The sequence below is a fragment of the Melospiza georgiana genome, chromosome 4 (assembly GCF_028018845.1).
Source record: "Melospiza georgiana isolate bMelGeo1 chromosome 4, bMelGeo1.pri, whole genome shotgun sequence".
Lineage (NCBI taxonomy): Eukaryota > Metazoa > Chordata > Aves > Passeriformes > Passerellidae > Melospiza > Melospiza georgiana.
This window is the reverse complement of record NC_080433.1, coordinates 18645117-18665549: the sequence shown is the minus strand read 5'-3', so window position 1 is coordinate 18665549 and position 20433 is coordinate 18645117. Positions and strand designations below refer to the sequence as shown.

The 20433-nt window shown below is 40.4% G+C and overlaps 1 protein-coding gene across 2 annotated transcripts in view; it reads left to right on the top strand.

The window, feature by feature from the left end:
- PTN (pleiotrophin) overlaps positions 1 to 17493 on the top strand; it is a 78149-nt gene extending 60656 nt beyond the window's left edge. For both annotated transcript variants that reach the window (XM_058022167.1, XM_058022166.1), the window contains exon 5: positions 10818 to 17493. In XM_058022167.1, coding sequence (XP_057878150.1) covers positions 10818 to 10870 — 53 coding nt within the window. In that variant the 3' untranslated portion in view covers positions 10871 to 17493. The remainder of the gene's footprint in view (positions 1 to 10817) is intronic.
- The last annotated feature ends 2940 nt before the right edge of the window (positions 17494 to 20433 follow it).

The window sequence follows — 20433 nt, the reverse complement described above, 5'->3', positions numbered from 1 at the left end:
CCAGAAAGCAGAAGAATGGAGGATTGTCAGGATTCAGGAAACGTTTGGCTTGAACTGCTAAGAGAGGAGGAATTTCTTTTCATTGAGCTGGGTTGCCTGATGGGCTTTATTTCTTCCTACACTCTTTTGGTCACTCTCATTCTTTCTCTCTCCCTCCCCATAACTGTTGTACTTTCAGATATTTATTCTTCTGATTAAGATAAAATTAAATAGAACAAGCAGTTTGCTTGCCCTTTTTGCAATGTACCCTTCATGTTTTTTGAATGATGCACCTTTCTAATAACTTTTTTGCCTGGCTGTATTTAGCTCTTTTTAATAAATCTCCCTTCCCAACTCTTTATCAATTTACAGTACATCACATCTATGAGTTACTTTGTCATGGCTCAGCTCAGTCCTTGCCACACAGGAAAAATATGTGCTAAGGTTGGCAAATATTAACACTGCTCACACCACTGTTGTCTTTAGTAATTGGCGTGCCAACCAAAGATCACATCCTCCAACATGCAGTGTTTGGAAAGATTTCCCACATAAAGGCAAGACCTAACTGAGCTGTTACTGGCTGTAATCTCTTCTGTACAATTCAGATCAGGTTTAGCATTTGAGAGCGTTGGAAGATGACAGTACAGTTCCCTGTGCTTGGCACAGTGTGCATGCTACTGCATGGAGGAAATGACTGCACTATGTATTTTTAATAATTTCATACAATTTGAAGAGTTTTACTTCAGAATTGAGTGAAGTATAAATAATCTGCCCTACCTTGTTTCTATTATCTGTATATCTTTACAGGCAGCAATTAGCTAATCCTGCTATCACTCCTTGGAGCTCAGGAAGTCTAATTAGAAGAAAAGTAGTAATTGAAAGTCAGAAAGGCTAAAGGATTTCCCAGATTGACTAAGAATGATTGGCTGGTCCAGGCATGTAGCTAGTAGCTGCTGCTCCCTTTTATCATGCAAATAAAATTATCAGGAGCTGCTGATCACTTCTACCATGTAAATAAAAATATCAGAATGTGACAATTGACTTCAAGGTGAGTGTCTGAACTGCAGTCTTTAGTCGGGGTCCTTGGTTTTATGTCAGTCATCTCAGTGGACTCCCATCAATGTTAAACACCATTTTACATTGGGTCTTCTTAGGAAGCTTCTTGTCAAGCCATAGAGATGGACTCGTGTTAATGAGCAGGTGTATCCCTTTCTTTACTTTGCTGGCAGGAACAGAAAACAACCTTTGGTTTTTGAGCACTCCAGTGGCAGATTCCTACCTGTTGGGGGAAGATCTTACTTGCAGTGTGCTGCCAGAGCAGACTGACCAGCTTTGGCAGGATGGCTTGGCTGCTGGTTGTTGCAAGGAGCTGACAGTGGTGTGTGAGTGACTTGCTCTCCTGAGCCATTTGTTCCTCAGACAGACTGGGTACTGCACTGATGAAACTGCACCACTTCATTTTGCATGTTGGACAAATTGCATTTTCTGGGGTGCCCTCCCTCAGCTTTGCCTTTGTTCAACAGCACAAAGCAGCAGGAGGGGACACAGACTTGTTGGGAGGAAATGACTTGTTAGGGCTGTGATTTTGTGTTGTTTGAAAGATGCTGCTGTCTCCTGTTTTGGCTTCACAGTCATGCTGCATCTCCCTCTGTAGGTTTTAGAATTCCCCAGCTTTAATGTAACTCATTAGTCGTGCAGGCATGCAGCTAGTGTAATAATTAGTATTACAGGAGGCAGAATAATAGAATCTGCTCAAACTAATTAGTTATAAAAACGAGGGATTTTCTCATATTAGGAAACAGCTGTGATAGTTAAAGAAAAACCTGCAAGGTAAAATTGGGAGATTTTTCGCTTGTTCTAAAGGGTGAGACAGGTTTACTGAAAAATGGCCCCTGGCACTGACTGGGAGCCTGTAGAGGAATACAGTGATCTGAGCTCTGTGGGACAGGACACTGGAGTGTGTGCCCAGTGGGAAAAGCATTGCTGGCTGTTATTATTGTTGCTATCATCATGATTATTTGTATTGCATGAGTGCCCAGAGGCCCCAGCTGAAAAAGGGTGCCATTGTACTAAGCACTGCATAAACATTGTGAGAAGCAGTTTTGCCATGAATAATTTATGCCTTATGGCGCTGGGAAATGTGAAAACCAAGAGAAGAAACAGTGGTCCAGAGGGGAGAGACTATGCACTAAATGTTTGGTTTTGCTTCCCAGTGCTAGTCTGAGGACAAGGCTCGTGTTTCAAGGTGAAGTAAAACTCACTGGGAACTTTAGGCTCTGAGACATGACTCTGTCATTTGGCTCCTTGCTGCTGTGACAGGAGGAAATATGATGTTTCTCAATTTCAGTGGGAATGAGAATAAGCTATATGAGAAAAAGAACACACAATGGTGCTAACACTGTGGACCAGCCTCAAGCTGCTTATAAGCTGCCAGTGCAGCCCATGACTAAAAAAGTTTGGATGTCTTTAAATGGTTGCTTTTCTGCTCCCATTTCCTTATGTTTCTTGGAGGCTTTGTGCTGTAGTTTCCCCTGAGATTGCTTTTGTACCTGTGAAAAATTTTACTGTTTGGATAAATAATTTGAATGCCTTGTCAGATCATAGCATAATATCAATCTGATTGACACAGCCCTAATTCCAGGGAGAAGAAAATGCATGTAGGAGAGGGAGAGAAGATATATATTTTTTTAACTACATATTTTGCAATTTTTACTTGTTCTGCATCTTTCATAGGTGTTTTTGGAAAGAAAAACTCTGGGGTGTTTATGGAAACCTTAATCTCCATGTTTTTCTGACCCCCTGGTTTGCATTTCAGATAATTTTTTCTTTTTCTATGCTGCCCCAAAAGATGAAAAACTGAATTTGACAAATTCTCATTTAACACTGTTGTACCTGCAGGAGTTTCTTCTAGGTTTTAATGCAGACCTTTGTGGGTGAAAGTTTAAATAGCCTTGTGTGTCAATTCTGTTATGTGCTCATTGCCTCCCTTTTTTGGCTTGTAAGAGCAGCCCTGCCTCCTTGGCATTAGTCAGTGCCCTTGAGCCATGAAAAGGCCTTAAGCTATGGGATCTGCTGTGATAAAAGGTATGCCATCAGCAAATGCTCACCCTCATTGCTGTTCCCAGCAGTGACACAGAGAGGAAGTCCTGTTCCTTCCATTCTGTTCTTTTCCTTTTCTATTTCTTCACTTCCTTTCCTTTCAAGCTCTCTTCCCCTGCTTTTTTTCTCCCTCCATCTCATTTTCCACATTGCCATCTCTGTCTTTCCTTATGTCTGTGCTCACTGCCAGACTTTTGCAGGTGACTCTGCAGAGTGGGAAGCACTGATCAAAGCCAGCCCCATGTCCTGTGCCCCAAGGGCAGAGCTCATCTGGGGCAGATGCAGAAAGCACAGCTGAAAAGGACAGTGTCTGGTTTTCAAGAGCTAACTGAATAAAATAAGTTCTCTATTGACATTATACCATAAATAACTTTCTCTATAGGTATATACTGAAGTCCCAATGGATTATTAAAGCTTTCTGTCTCCAGCAGTCTCCTGCAGACATGTGAATGCAGCGAGTAAACCCTTAATGTGTCAGCCTGTGCCTGCACCTGTCCTGCTGGCATTGAGAGGGATCTTGTGTGCAGCATAGACAGGGAGGGGGCTGAAGAGCCAGCTGGGACTGTGTCCCTCTCATGCTGAGCTCAGAACATGATGAAGAGCACTGAGAAAGTCCCTGCCCTACAGAAGCAGCAGCGTGAATGTTCCCAAGGCTGATGAGAAGCCAACTGGAAGAGCAAAGTGAGCTACTTCTGAAAGCGTTAGCCAGACCCCTGTAGCAGGCTCCAGCTGCAAAACAGCCTTGGTTTGAAAAGTTTATCCATTGCAATCTTCTGAATACTTAATCTTAAGATCTAACATCTTAAGGGCTAACATAGATGTAAAGAAAATGAGATGGAACTTTCATGTTCTTTGCCTTCAGGCTATTAGGCCATTGAACAAAGTCAGGAGTTGTGGTCTTTTGAGTGCCTCTGCATAGGCAGCTCTGAAACTCTTTTTCCCCAAATATTTGAAGGAAGAAAATCATCAAAGGGAAACCTTTCTGATGAAAATCCTTGGTTTCAGCAAATTATCTCTTAAATAAAAGCTCCCTGTAATTCCTGACTAGTTTAAGTTGGGATGTTAAAGGAAAGGGTTTAAAGGTCTTAGATCAGTATGTCAGATTCAAGAAGTGGCTTCTGACTTTCTAAGATAATTTCAGAGTTTTGTGGCTCATTTTAGAACAAATTATTTTTCCTCTACATTTATTTCTTCTTGCAATTCTAATGAGAAAGAAAAAGTATTGACACATTTTCTGTGAGTGGTGACTTGGTTCCATTCCTTTGTCAGCTATGTTAGTTTTTGTTATAAGCATAAATCTGACTATTCCCCATTCCTAACACACTTTGCACTTTCTGACTTAAATGGGGCAGCTGCAGCCTTTAGGTCTAAATCAAGTCATTCTTGTGTTCAACTGGGAACAAATGAAAGTCTATCCAAAACAAAACTTTAGCAAATTCAGAAGCAGAACAAAACCTGATGGAGGGGAGGGAGCACAGAAGTGAACAAATTGAGGAGCACAGTTAGCTAGAGAAAGCTGGTAAGGAGCACAGGTTAAAATATAAGAGATGCAATCAATTTTAATCTGTTAATGAAGTAAAAGTTACATCAGGGTCGTTGACTGGAGATGTGCCTTCTGCTGCTGTTCAGCTGGTGGATTATTGCTTTTTTCCTCCATCCAGTAGAAGTCTGTTTCTCAAAGAGGCTTTTCAGAATGCATTAGGGAGCAAGTTGCTATCATAATATAGATTTTCCTTCTTAAACCGTTTGGAATACATAAATGCTGTATGTAGTACAGGAAAAAAGGAAGAAAAGGATTTAGATGGCCATGAAAAGTTTTCTTCCTCTACAAGAAAAAGAAATACTATGTTTAAAGGGTTTTCAGAAATCCAGGTACTTTTAAAGTCCTGGAAATCACAAAATATTACAATTTCTGTTCCTAGACAGGAGTGTGAATCTCTGAGATTTTTTCCCCAAAATCTTGGATTATACCAAAGCTAAGATTTTCCATTCCACAGGGACAGGCATTTCATCCCCAAAATTCAGAAGATCCCTGCACACCATGGCACCATTACCCTTTACCACATAGAAACCTGGTGCTTTGGAAAATTTGCTCCAATTGAGATGTAGAGAGGCCTTTCTAAAACATGCCTTCCTCTGAGCTTGGTAAGACTGAGTGAGTGCTAGGCCCTGGGAAGATTGTATCCTGAAAATCTGATGTGGAACTTCTTTACTCTAACCTTCTATCAGCACAGCTTTTGCAATTTTATATGATTTATATTACTTTTGGGGACACTGCTTGACTTTTATGCACAGAAGTTCAGCAGTGCCATGAGTGAATTGTTACCTTCTTTTCAACAAACGAAAATTAAGACCTGCAAATCTTGGCTTACAAAGCTTGACTTCCATTAAAATGTAATTACCTCTCTTTTGTGCCTTATACATTAAGAGTGGCTTCAAATGGTGTGTGGCTCCTGCTCAACTGAATTACTTTCATTTGCTGCTTGCATAGTAAGAATGAGATTCTGGAATAAAGATAACTGTTTAAAGAGGACTGCTGCAATCCCAAATTGCATAGAGAAAGTTCTGCTAATCAAATTAACTTGTTTACTCGCTAAGAACCTGACTGGAATTTTTGTTACTGATCATCTTGGGCCCACAGAAAGTGGGTCCAGTGCTAATTCATGGCCAGTTTTTAATCCTGTGAATAATTCCAAGTCTTGTGACTATTAGTAGGGTTATTCTGGTGATGAAGGATTAGATAATCCAGTGCCTGTGTATTGACACAGTTTGTTCCTGCAGGGATGTTTGGTTTTGATCTTGCTGGAAGTGCCCCCCTTGTTCCAGGGGGCAGCAGAGTGGCTGTGCAATGCTTGGGTGTTGCACACTGCAGGGACTACCAGGCATTTGGAATTTTCTCTCTGCATGTGCCCTGCTCCAGAGTATTTAGCCTGAATGAGCAGGTCCCTGAACTGACCAAAATCTGCTCTTCTGAAATCCAGTATTTTCATCCTTCTTTTTGCTTTGCTTCTGCCTCTCAGGACCCTGAATTCTGCCATAGATAGCTCACAAAGATACCACCAACTGGTGTCTAGCACAAGTGGGCCACCCAACTTGAAAGCAAATAGGGCAGTGAGTAGATTTAGATTCAAGTTCTGTGTGGGCTGCCTGTGAACCTGAGTTTCATCTGGTTAAGTGTTTTTACCATAGTGTCTCTCTATATTTTTGGTAGTGCTTGTCTGCAGCAAACACATTCCCTGGAGGCAAAGGACAGCTGGTGCACAGCTCTGTGGCTCTGCCTGTGGAAATACTGCACTCAGTGGGGTGGGTGAGGAGAAGGAGGCTTCTGTAGGCCCAAAGCTCCTGAAAATGGCAAGGTTCAGCTCAGAATAGTCCCTGCTCACTGGGCAGCTTTTCCTGCTCCCCTCTCGTCAGGACCCAGGACATCCATCCCTCTGGCTGTCCTGAGCAGCCAAGACCCCTGCCAGGGGTCTCAGAGCCCCTGGCACAGAGCCCAAGATGCCTGTGGGTTTGATTGTGACCCATGGAGCAAGTTACCAACCTTAGATGAAGATCTGCAAGTCATGACAAACTAAGTAGGATAGTGAATTTATCACAAGGTGAAAAAGTAGATTGTGAGGTTTTTAGAATGGGGATTCAGGGGGGCAAGATGAAGGGATCTGGGCACGTCCAGTCTTTCTCCTTCTTCTTCTTGGCCTCCATCTTCTGCTGTCATGTTGGCACTTAAAGATTGGTTTAGAGTAGAAGCTCACTGTCTAACATAGGTGATAGGTATTGGAAAGTGATTGTAAACATTGTACACGTAGTTTTTAGTATAAAGACATAACACCACCCCAGGGGCAGGCAGAGTGCCTCTGTCTGTCCTGCTGAGCAGACCTTGGCAGGACAGGAGAAAGAATTTTACAGATAAAATACAATAAACAACCTTGAGACCGAGAAACGAAGAGCTCTGACTCCTCCTTCAAGCGCTGGGCTGGGAAAAGGGACTTTGGAACTTTTCTCGGGGTCACTTTGACCAGCTAGAAATCCCGACACCCTCTGGCTCAGTGGTGAGTGTTGCTGGGGTCCCACTGCTTTGAAGTGCCAGTGAGATGTGGAATCAGCTTTGTGCTTCTCCATCAGACAGGCTGTCTCAGTGGGCTCTGCTTAGGCACTGTAATTTCTGATGGGACCACAGTAACATTCCTGGTAGGAAATGGCTGAGCTGAAACTCTTAACATCCACTCTGTGCTAATCTGAATTGAATTTTGATCATTTTCATGTATGGAACAGGAAACTGACGGGGTCTGTTGGACAGTGTGCCTAGGGGATCTTCCCCTGACTTAACTGGCTGGAGTTTGGGACTGATGAGCTGGCAGATAACTCTCATTGTTTGAACTTGTCAGCCTTTTGAGCATGGTGATTTCAGTCATTCCTGGTTACTCTGGGGAGGGAAGCACTGGCAGGGTGATCAGGATGATGTGGTTCCCAGCGTGGCTGTGACCCAGCAGCTGTCATAGAAGTGGAAATTGTAGCATAGGGTGAACAGAGGTGAGGACAATAAAAGCCTGAATAACACAAATGCAAAGAGTATGAAGAGAAATGAAAAAACATGAGCAAAGTGCATCTTAAAGCAACTTTATCCATTGTTAGCCATGGACATACCATAGCCTGATCATAATCAAAACAGGAACAGTGTGGCTGTGAACAGACTTGTGCATGAGCATATGAACATCAACATTTTAAGAGGTCAGCACATGGGTGTTGGTGTCTGTGTTGGGAATTATAAAAGAGCCTAAGGGCTGGGAAATATTTGGGCAGTTTCCTTTTTTTTTTTTTTTTTTTGTTAATGTTCTCACAATTGTGTGTATGCATGTCATTTCATGGAGCAAATATGCTGTGCATCAATCCAGATTACCTGTCTGAAAGGCAGAAGCTGTGGTGGTGTGAGTGCTTTTAATGAGGGAGGAATTCCATCTGGCTCATGACAGTTTTACTCTGCTGAGGCCCAAAGCAGAGTCTCTTGTCTTTGGAGGTAGATGGGTTTGGCAGTTTGGATGATGTGCAAATTACCACAAGGCAGAAAAGGGGGAAGAACTGAGGAAGGAAGAGATGTGGATCCAGAGGCATTAAGTGCAAATGGATAAACAGTGGGTTGTCTGGTACCTCAGGTCAAGTGAGGATGGTGCATTCATGTGACTGCAGACCACTGTCTTCTCCTGGACTCTTCTGCAGAGTCCTGCTGGCAGTCTGCCTGCATTTATACGTCTCCTTTGCTCTTAGTAAATGTAGTTCAAGTCTGCATAGTGCCCTGCTGCTTCTGCTGGGTCTAAATAAACGTTGCAGATTCCAGTGCCAATCTGATTGATAAAATGTCACATCTTTCAGAGAAAGTGGTGTTGTGTGGGGAATAAAAAGTATGAGGGAGAGTGCAGTCAATGCAAAATCCAGGAGAGTCAGTCTTACAGAGAGGCAAAATTAGAGGAAGTGGAGGTTGTGGGTGAAAGAGTTTGAGGGGGGATACAGGAAATTTGCAGGGGTGGAGGGAAATTTGCCGGGGTGGAGGGAAAGCTGTAGCTGAAAGCAAATTAGATACTAAGTCAATGAAAGATTACTTTTTCTAATGACAGGTTATGAAATAGTGTCAGTTTCTGTGAATAACTCCAGACTACAGACATTCAGACACACGTGCAAGCACACAAACATATGCAAAAGCAGGGGGAAAAATTAGTTTTCAAATAAAAAAAAATACTACTTCTTTTAAATTATCTCTTTGAAATTATTATCCCTTTGAAATTTAAGCAAAGTTTTTAAGGGAAAGAGATTTTAGAGCAGGTTATATGCACAAACAAGTATTTTAATTTGCTTTGGCTAAAGGATTATGGGAAGTAATTTTTGTTTTGTTATAACAGCTGAAGAAAAAAATGTTGGTTTGAAACACTAGGAAAAACAACCATCAGAGAAATGTGGTAGCCTAAATTTGCTTTCTGCTGGAGGTACCTGGCCCTATCCATACCTGAAAGAAATTGGTGTTGTTGCCTTGGATTTAAAGAAAACAAGCGGTTTTTACCACAGCTGGTGATTCCTAGACTATGTTATGTAAATGAGTCAGAGGGGAAAGAATCATATTTAAAAATAACAATTTCACCTTAAGGGCTAAGTGCTTTTCTTCTCATTCAAGGTGATAGTTGTTATTTAACCAAGAGGTGGTGTTCCTGGCAACAAGGTTGACAGAGTTCAAGAGGTGCTTGGACAGCCCTCTCAGGCAACATGGCGTGATTTTTTTGGGTGGTCCTGTGCAGGGCCAGGAGTTTGACTCAGTGTTCCTTCTGGATCCCATCTAACTCAGTGTATTCTATAATTCCATGATAGTTTTGCTTGGTTTGGTTAATGATATCTGGGTTTAGGCAATTCTGGGTCTGTTTGCTTGATGTGCTGGTTGCAGGAATGCTGCTTCACAGAAGCTTTGCTTGCATCCCTCTGTGGTACCTGTTGTGCTATTTTATGCTGGTGTCAACAGGGATTTGGGCAGTTTGTTCCTTTTTTTTCATGTTCCCAGTGAACGCTCTGTTTTCCCTATTGTAAGACTACATGTGACATAAGAGTACATAATCCTCTTAATTAGTTTTAATTTCCAAGGTCCCTCTGTGAATTTCCTTTACCTGTCGAACACCGCGCTACCCTAGAGTACAGCGAAAACTACTGCAGTTGGTAGCACAACACACAAATTTTCACTTGTGACTTCCCATCCTTCCCTTATGAACCCCAAATTAATTAGAGAAGCAGGTGCTCCTTTTTCCTTTGCTCATCCCATCAGTCTCAGCTGGCTGGACAGGCCCTGCTCCCAGGGCCTCAGGCCTATGGTAAAAGCAAGGTAATCCTGACGATGGGGAGAAAATGACAAGGAGGACTCTGTAATATCAGAAGGTTAATTAATTACTTTATTATATTATTTTATACTGTATTATACTACATTTAAACTGAATCTGCACAAGCACTCAACTGCCCAGAATCTCATGACTCTCTGCTGACCGACAGTCTGGACACACACTTGGCCCTCATCGGCCAAGGAAACAAAACTCCATCACTCTGGGTAAACACCTCCATATTGCATTCTACTTTGGCACAACACAGGAGCAGCAAATGAGATAAGAATTGTTTGGATCATTCTTTTTTCTGCTTCTTTTACTGCTTCAGAGGTTGTGAATCCCACACAGGCCGTGCTCCCGAGCGCACATAGGTGTCTGTCCCAGGGGAACGGGGAAAGGTTGGCAGTGGAGGAGCTGGAGAAACAAGAGAGCTTTTTCCTCCTGCTCTGGATCTGCTCACACATTCAGAGAAAGCCAAAGGCTCACAATGAGACAGAAAGGAAGCAGGGGAAGGGTATATGTGTGGGTAGTGTGTGCAGTGCTTTCTTCCAGCTCTCCACTGAGCCGTGACCCGGTTTCTCCAGGAGATGCCTGCTGTTTTCTTATTTTCCAAGCAAGTTCCTGAGATAATGTTTTGCATGCCAAACAGGGTCAGCCATCAGATAGGGAGGGTTCTGAACAGAACATGCAACTCCCTCTCCATCTTCTCTACTGCCTCGACCTTTCCTGTTATTTTTCTTCTTTTCCCTTTCTTTGTTCAAAGTGAGGAGACAATTCTTATGTGCATGAAGAAAAAAAAAAAAAAAAAAGGGAAACTTCCACAGATGTTAAATGAAATTTATTGCAGTGCTTGCTAGATGCTAATTTTTTATTGTTTTTATATCTTGACAGAATCCAAGAAGAAGAAAAAGGAAGGCAAGAAACAAGAGAAGATGCTGGATTAATGGAGTCAACTCGGGCAATGTGAGAAAGGGACATCAGCAAACATGATCAGTTAACAGTTTCATTTATACCTAGGCATCTTATCCTAAAATTATTTATAGCTTAATGGTACCATAGAAGGAAAAAAGCAAACACAGAAAAAAATCCTTTTTTTTTTTTATATTACTTTAGTATTTTTAATGTATAACCCTAACAACAATTTTTAGAGGCCTGTAATAAAGGACTCCAAACTCATTTAGAAAAGTATGTCTATTGTATATTGAAAATGTAGAGGTTTTTAATTTTTTTTTTTCTAGAGTCTTGCCATAGGTCTCAGTCTGGTAATCAGTGCATGCAAACAGAACCTGAGCCTGTGTGGGGCTCTGCTGAAGCCAGTGGTACCCTGTGTGAACATAGCACTCTGGCTGGATGCATTTCTATTTAAGATTAGAACTTTATATCTTAAAAATTGAGGCCTGTTTCTTAATATCTGATTACATCTGCATAACTGTATGAAACTGTTTGTTTAAGGAAAGGATGGGGGCATTTTGTTGAGTATTTACAAGTATGCGATTTTCTTGGATGTGTGCTTAACGTTCATTCCAAAATGTCACCATCTACAGGTAAAAACCAGTAACACTCCTTTCCTTATCCATATTTTGAATGTTGGCAGTAAATCTAAAATCTTTCAACAACTGGACATAAAAGAGTCCTAATTTTTCATGATTTTCTAGCAATGATTTTTCAAAGTGGAATGATGACAAAACTTTCCACTTTTCAGCATATCAGTGTTGGTGGATGGTGTCCTCCATTTCACCTATCAAAGCTGAAAAATGCTGTATTTTATTTGTTAATTTTGACAAAAGGGTGAAAATAATTTTCATAAAAGATCTAGTTGAAATTGTTGTGATTCTGCCTAACCCAGCTCTCTTTTGTATCAGTGGCAATATTCCTGTTGATCTTAATTATAGCTGGTTAAAAAATAGTATGTCTGGTGGGAAATAAAAAGAGAAATCAGTTTGAAAACCACCAGAGGTAGTTCATATATTTGACCAAAAAAGGGACAAATTATGGGACCTGAAACCAATAGGAATGAAATAATTATTCGTTTATCTTTCAGTAAAACAGAAGGGAAATACAAAACCAGTATCTTTTGCTTTCTTACATTTTTATATAAGCAAAAGACTTGGGAAAAGCTCAGTCAACATAAAATTAGTTGTGATTTTTTAATATAGTCTGCAGGGGGGAAAAAAGAGAAAAATTACAACCAGCTGTTTTTCAGTTTGTTCAGTTTTACCTAATTTAAATGATTCTGAATCCTGAGTGAAGTCACAAAGTAGAAAAAGGATCTGACAAATGGCTGGTCTGTCTCAAAGTAAAGGGTTGTTTAATGAACTGACAACAAGCAGACCAAAATTTTTAGAGGAAAACATAAGGGATTTCATTACCTAGATTAAGTTCAAAATCATTGCTTTGGACTTTTAAATCTTAAAATTCAGCAGCAAGAAATAAGCTTTGCCATTTTTGTGGGCTGCAGGCTGGTCAAGAGGAACAGACTCCCCTGTACTCCTGCATGGTACCCATTGACTTCAGTGAAGCTGCAGCAGGCTGTGTTCACCTGAGTAAATCACATTTCTCTCTTGGGCTTAGCTTGTAGACAAGCAGAGAGTCTTTTTCTTTCCATACTAACATCACTCCCCTTTATTTTGAGAAAGAATTGTAACAATTGTAGAGCTTGCCCTCTTTTTTCTCACGCGGAGGGTACAGCTGATCTGGACTCACGGTGAGGCAACTCTTTCTGTTCCCAAACACTCCTGAAGCCTCCTAGCCAGGGCTGCACATAGCTTAAGGTAGACTAGCCTCACAATTCTTTCCCAGACTCCTTGGGTGTGTTTTGCAGTCTGTGTTGATGTCATTGTTATTTTGACCATGCTGTTAGACATACCTGAGTCTGTGGGATAGTTAAAAATGTCCCCCACACGTGGTGGAGGTGCAGTGACCAAATCTAAAATCATAAAGGCTCATATTTAGGTGGTTCTGGGTGCTATTTGGTTTGTTCATGGTCTAATCAGGTCTACCTGTGCTTGTGCCTCAGACTTAAGCTAATGGTTTGGTAGGTCTGGTTGAAAGCAAAGGGAGAAGGAAACTTTTTTTCACTCACCAAAGGTTTGTCTGTCTACATGCTGCATCAGTTCACTTGAAGTGGCTCAACTTTGAGTGCCAACACTGTTGCACCATTGTCTCACACTGGTTAATCTAGTCCATGTTTCATAGGGAGCTGGCAGGAATTGGGAATGATGTTGAGACCAACACTTTGATTGTCGTTTAACAAAATTTAGATGTGACTTCTTATTTCCACCTCCGTGAGTATAAAGAAAATAAATTCCCCTGTGTTTCCTGTGATGCCTCATGGTCCTTTTGTTTAACTGCCCATCTGGCTTGTTAAAGGAACATTCCTAATAGATTTTGAAGCAAGCTAGTCAGGTTCCTGTGGTGGCATAGGGCCTTCATGGAGAGAGTTTACAGAAAACAAAGAAACAAAACAAAAAATATCATGTTAGGACCAGAAGAAAATTCAGCAAAGGGTGTGAAATAGGAGAACATTTCTTATGCACAATCCGCATATGTTCAGATCTATATTGGCATCCTATTGTTGACAGCAATTAGAGTAATAGTTCATAAATTTAGAATGAAGAAAATTTCCAATAAGCCAGAACAAAACATTAAGTGGAAAGTCCAGCTATGCAGGAGATGATAAAGTAATTTATGGCAGAACACAGAGGAAGATTGAATGGGTCAGTCAGGTCAGCTCTGAAAGGAGGCTCCCAGTACCTGGAAGAAGCCCTTGTTTCACTAGTGACGTTATCAGGAAAGCAAAAGGCAAAATTCTGAACAAAACCTCTTCCCACTCATCCTGATCATTTTCTACTTCAGTCATTCTGAAACTTTTCCATATTTGCTTTCTAATCTTCTACCCTCCCTGCTTTGGGAGGGCAGGCTGGTCTGACAGTGCTGTGGGAGCAGCTACTTGAGATGAAAAACGTGTTTACCTTCTTGGTGCTATCCTATTACAATGAAAAATTCCTTAGCATAGATGTGTTGCTTACCTAGTTTAACGGACAGAAATTTGTTTCATGAATGTCCCTCTCAAGGAGTGGTTTGCATCTTCATTTGCTACAGCTATAATGGAGTATGGGGAGGTGATAAAAAAACCCCAAATGACAGCCTTTTTCTGAGTGCTCAGATCTATTATAAAAAAGATGGGTGAGTTGCTGAACATCAGCTGTGGATGAATCTGCATCCAGATTCTGGATTCCAGTGAGTCTAAACCTGAATATATTTGGGTATATCTCCCTTCTCTTTCTCTAACTAAGCTGAGGCAATGCTGCTTTCAGCTAGGCGTGTCTATATCTTGATTTAAAACAGTATTTGAGGATTGGGACATTTTCTGACTTAGACATGTCTTCTGACAGAAATGCCCAGGTCAGCCTGGCCTATTTAACAGTGTGTTAAGTGCAGCAAAACTTCTGGACAAGGCTCCAGGAAGGGAAAATGTTTGTTGTAAATGCAGGTAGATACTAAATTGTAATTTACTGATTTTCATCTTCTAATTCCATAATGACATTCTGGGCTGAACTGCTTTTCAGAGGAGAAAAGTTAGAAGAAATGAAAGAATAACAATTACAAAATGTATAAACAGGCAGCTTTGGAGAGTTGGTTAAGAGACAGGAAATCAGGAGCATTTTATATAAATTTCTGTTGCCTGTTCCTTGCATGCAAAAGGCAGAACTACAGGTTGGCACATTTGTTTTTATGCTTTCATTGATTTGTGCCTTAATGAAAACAAATCAAATGTAAAGTGTTACAGAGAAGTAAAGTCCCACTTCAGCCTCAAAAGAAAGTGTTCAAGTGGAGACAAAGTCAAAAGGAGACAACTGTATACAGGCTAATGTCAATGCTGAGGATGGGACAATAACCTAATTTTCCCTCAAGTATAGGAACTGCAGCAACATTAACAATGTAAACTCATTACTTTTGTAAAGCAATATATTGGTGAGGTGGACACCATTTTGATATCCCACAGCAGTGGGATTTCATGTCTCCACATGAAAAATGTCTCGCAAATCATCCTGAGGAGAAACAGTATGTCAGTGGGGATGGGTGTCTTGTATTCTGTCCATTTTAATTCTCTAGGACAGCACTTCTCTGAAGTTGAGACTGAGTTCTCTCCTTTGCTGAGGCAGATTATACCTGTTGCCTGCCTTCCCACACTTACTCATAATTTTGATAGCATTTATTCTGTCAATTCTGCTAAGACACTCCTCAGTAAAACTTCTGGGGATGTTGATGATCTCTCCTCATCCTTGAGACTATATTCTTCATTTCTTCCTGGATTGTTGCAAAACAGCCCCAGGAAGCCCATACCACACATTTTCTCCAACTGTGTCCTTCTGAAATTAAAAGACACAAAAGTAAAAGTAGCAACTTTTTAATCACTGTATGACAATGAACAAGGAAGTATGATAATGAGCACAGAGAGTCCCTGGATTTGCTGGGAGGATGGATTGCTGGTAAAACTTTCCTCATAACTTGACCTTGTTGTGGCTTCCCAGGGGACAGAAATGATCAAATGATCATCTCAAAAATTAGAGACATTGATGCAGGAGTGTCTGTCTTCAAACAAAAAAGCACAAAATCCAGAAAACCACCTTAACTAGCTAAATAGTGGCAAGCAGCTGTATCCTTTACTACTATCCTCTTTTATCACCAAATTATTGTGGTGCATAGAGTTTCAGGGATAGTGAAAGACTTGCCTGAGCAGGTGTGGAGCAAGGAGAGAGCCTCTTCCACCCATGGTGTTTGCATTTGGAGAAGATGTAGATAGTCTCATTCATAGCAGCATCAAACTTTGCTTTTGGATCAAAACTAAACAATGCTAAAATCAAATAATTTTCCTAATGGCCTCTTTCTGCCACTCTTCACAAATGGCTGTCTGTCTTGTGGCCTCATCACTCTGAACTGAGCAAGAATCTGGGAAAGCATGAGAATTCAGCTACGTTCAACTATTATTTTCTCATTGGTGGGGTTTTACAATCCTTTAGCCCTTTCTGCAGTTTGCCATTTAAATTTGGATGTCATGGAGTCCCAGATGGCTAAAGAAATCTGTAAGTATCTCCTAGCCTTTAAACCACTTGGCTTTGAGTGAGTTGTATATGTAAAAGCTGTACCTACAGATTTGAGTCCTTTCTTAAATAAGCAGTGATAACAAAAAAAACAAAAACAAAAAACAAACCAACAAAAAACCCACAACAAAACTGAAAACATGTCCAGGGAGTGGATTTATTGATGAGTTGAAAATGGAGGTGTACAAGTATTCCCATTGCATTGTAAGTTAAAGACTGCACAAAACCTGTAATCCTGAAGGCAGTGATGGAAAGCTAGGGAAAATGAGAAGCCTTTACAGGGCTGTTTTACCCACAGCCAATTTTGTTCAATTAATTTTGCTGTTTGAACTCCCTTCTCTATTCCATCTGGCAACAAGACATTATTTAGCTTTTCTTATTAGATCATTCATTTCACTCGCCATGTTACAATCATGTATTTCATCTAGACTTTTATAGCTGGAGGAAATGGCTGTGACAGTCCAGAGTGTGTTGTGGCTGCTGAGGTGGCCTGAAGCAGAGACAGGCTGCAGCTTGGAGCCAGAATCCACCTAATGCAGATGTCAGCATCAGACACAAAAGCTCTCTAAATACATACACACTGCACATATATATATATACACACTATATGTACATTCATACATGGGAGAAAACTCTAGAAAGGTGCATGCATAACTCTAAATGTGAATCACAACTGGTGCTGCCACGTTTTCAGGCTGTGGTTGAAAAGAAAGAGCTTTTTGTCCTGTGCTGTTGTTTAAGTGAGGATACACGAGTAGGATGAAGAGCTAGATTTCTTCCCACTTGCCAGCACTTCAGTTTAAGGATAGCTGTGTCCAAGGGAAATGCAAAACACATGCCAGTGTAATGGCCAAAAGGACTTAATGTCACAGTGATGTTCTCTTCTGTCACACCAAGTACACACAAGGGCTTTGTTCAAAGTGGACGAACTGCTTCACTTAAGTGTGAACATATACACACAGACAGGAAAAGTCTTTTTCTCTGCCAATAAAAAGTGAGGAAAATGGGTAAAATAAGATGGAAAAATAAAAGTAAGAGAGAAATCATATTAATTCTTGTAGTTTGAGTGGTAAACTGAAAGGAGAAATGAAAGTCAAAATAACAAAGCCTGAATATCATATTCAATGTATTCCTAATTCTGTATATATCTATTAAACCAGTGCTATATGATATCTTCTTATGGGTTACTTTCTTTTCCTATTCCTTTTCCTTTTTTTTTCCAGTTTGTATATTGATTTTGTAAGCTAGCAGTGTGTTACCTTTTCAATTTTTTAAAACTTGTATGAAAGCCATATATCCATATTGTAGAATGAAAGCATTAATCCTGTAACATCCCTTGATGTTTCCCTTAGCTCTGTGGGATTTTGGGGGGCTCTAGTGAATGTATATGTTTACCAATTGTATCAGCGTAATTTACTTGCTCTTAGTGGCGATAAAGAATTAAATAAACTAATACACAGACATATGGTGTTCTCATTTGGTTGTGGAAACTGTTTCTGGAGTTTCTTAAAATAATTCTAAATATTTAATGGTATGTCTTTATTAGTTTTTATTTGCTGTAGGTGTGGCTTGTCACACAAATGATCTGTAAATTCAGAAAAAATTTTAGTCTGTAAAAGAGGTCTGCCAGAAAGTGAATCTAGTGGGAAACATTTCTTTGGTTTGTGCCCACTAAAGCCTGTCTGTCCCAATTTCCTGGCACTTTTCAGTTCTTTTAAGCAGCTTGTTTCAGTATACAGTTATTTCAACCTGTGTGATAGTGACACAATGATGGCTTACAGATGAAGAGTTTGATTTATTTAAAAATTATGCTATCAGGTAAGCAGTGGTAAACCCTCATTCCCAGATTTGTCATGCTCAGCTGTTTTACTTTAATAGTCACTTTAATATGTGTTGGTGTGTGTTTGTTGAGAGGTGATTAAGACTCAAGAGTAGAACAAAGAAGCCACATTCCAATTTCTCTGGGTGTTTTTTTCTGTGTCCAACTATTAGTTAAAATCTTAGAATAATTAATTAATTACTCCATGAAAACTATTCCATCAGTCACTGCCAAAAGAGGGACATGCTTCCCATATTTTACAAGACAAGGAGATTGATTTAGGCTTCTAAAATTGTTTGGAAGAAAATTAAGTATTGTAAGGTATAAAAATTGACAGTGTATTCTTCAAAGCACTAATGGACTCCAAAACTTAAATCCTATCCTTGGAAAGGAGACCAAGTACTCACTATTGTTTAATTACAAAAGAAAAATGTTAATTCCTTTTTAATATGCTGCTTTTAGCTTAGAAGGTTGTGAGAGAGTTTTAAGATGGTCTTGTACTTCCATGTGAGGTATCTGATCCTGTCAGGAAATGTGAGCTGCTTGAGGAGTGTGTCAAGTCATGGTTAGCTTCCCTAAGCTCCATCATGCTGGAGACACAGTTCTGGATTTCTCATGTCCTCCCCACCTCTGTCCTCAGGTACTGACTGAGCTGTGAACATTGAACAGAGTTTTACACCCGTTCTTTTTGGTTGGGTTGCTTTCCTGGTCTTAGCACCTTTTTGGTTTGTTATGTATGGAGTGGATGAATGGAGAGGACTTCATGCAGAGACCCAAGTTCTGCTCCACTTTGTGCTCCAAGCTTTTGGGAATGGTGCTTCATTAGGTGGGTCTGGATGGAAGGAGGACTGCCAGAGGTGAGTGGGGTGAGATGTCTGCAGGCAAGTATCTGCTAGCAGCACAAAGCCTCCTTGAGGCCTTTAAGACCCCAGAGCTAATCTGGTGCACTACCACAGCTGAAGTTCAAAGCCTTTTTGCACTTCATCATCCCTCTGTCCTTGCACAGGATAGACTTGTAATTAAACTCAAATGCCTGATAGTTGCCCTCACACAGACACAGAGACAGCACTCACTTCATCCCTTGCCTTGTAGATGATGCAGCAGCACCTGATTTTCACTGAGAACAGGGAATTTGCAAAATGAACTCCTCATGTTCAGGATGAAATCTTCTCACAAAGTAGTAATCCGGGTTTTTGTCCATTATTATCTTTTATGGTGATATGGGAATTTGCCTACATGAGATTTTCTCTATTTTTCTTAGTTAGCTGGTACTAATTGTCTCCAGTGAAACCCAAATGGAAGGAAAAAAACCCCTGTAATCTTGTAGTAAAGCACAATTCTGTTATAAAATCTTCACTGGGAGCATTTCTGAAGAAAGATTATTACATTTTTGGTCAAATGAGTTTTGACATTAAATACAAATATGCATACACACAGAGACTATCTTTTACAGAAAAATATCTCCATCTTTACTGGGTACCCCGAGTTACAGAAGCTTTGTTGCTACACAATCATCACTGAAATTATTGTCTCCATTGGCAAAGAATGTTTTTTGTTTGTGTTTATTTAGTCTCTGCTTTCTTAGTTAACACTTTTCATTTGCTGCTTTACACCATTTCTACCACAGGAGCAAAAGATGAAATCTTGGATCTGAAAAGGTCAGTAAAAATTTTTTTTGGTCTGCTCAGTACATGAAACCTTGCAATACCAAAACACACCCAAAAAATCTGTCTTGAAAAGATTGTTTTCAATTAATCAACAACTATTTAAGAGTTTTTATTACTGGTGTTTATTACTGGAATTTCTGGAGGCAGAGTAAGAGAAAAGTGTTCAATGTTGGGAATGCAGGAAAAGTAAAGATCTTTCCGTAATGATAATTAACTTGCATCCCCTTGCATTTTGAGATACAGATTTTTTCCCCCCAGTATACAATTTTAAAACCCTACTATTCCTAATAAAAGCATTCTGCACCAGTATAATTATGTGGGGGCTTTCTGGCTGAAAGCTTTTTTTATTCCATTGATTTTTAAAATTTTTATGACTCATGACAATTCACTAGAGATGCTCATGGGATCTAGATGTTCAAGCTTGGTCAAGTGCACTGGGTGCTGCTCCAGGGTGCACAGTGGGGCTCAGCAGGGTGTAGTGGCTGCCTGGGGATGTGCTTGATGCAGTAGGAATCTCCAGCTGGAAGGATGATCCAGCTTCCAATTCCCCCTCAAAGCATTTATGGTGGAGGTGGTAGCCAAAGAGATGTAACACAAGGCAATATTATCCCTATTGTTGTTTTCCCCTTCCTTTATCTTCATTTCTTTCTTGCTTGTTTGCTTTCTTCCTTTCCTCCATTTTTTCCTTGGGCTTAGGACTCACACTGCTGACCTGGAATTCAGGGTTGAAGTGATTACCTGAGAAGAAACCTGTCCATGATGTCTGCAATCACATGGAGTCACTGTTGTAAATAGTCTTAAAACTTCTGCGGGGCTAGAAGATATGGGAAGAAATTCTGGGTTGAAGTAGTTTTGAAAAGTGGGAATAGAATCCCTGGTGTAAAAACGCAACAGAGAACTGGGTACATGTGTTAGAA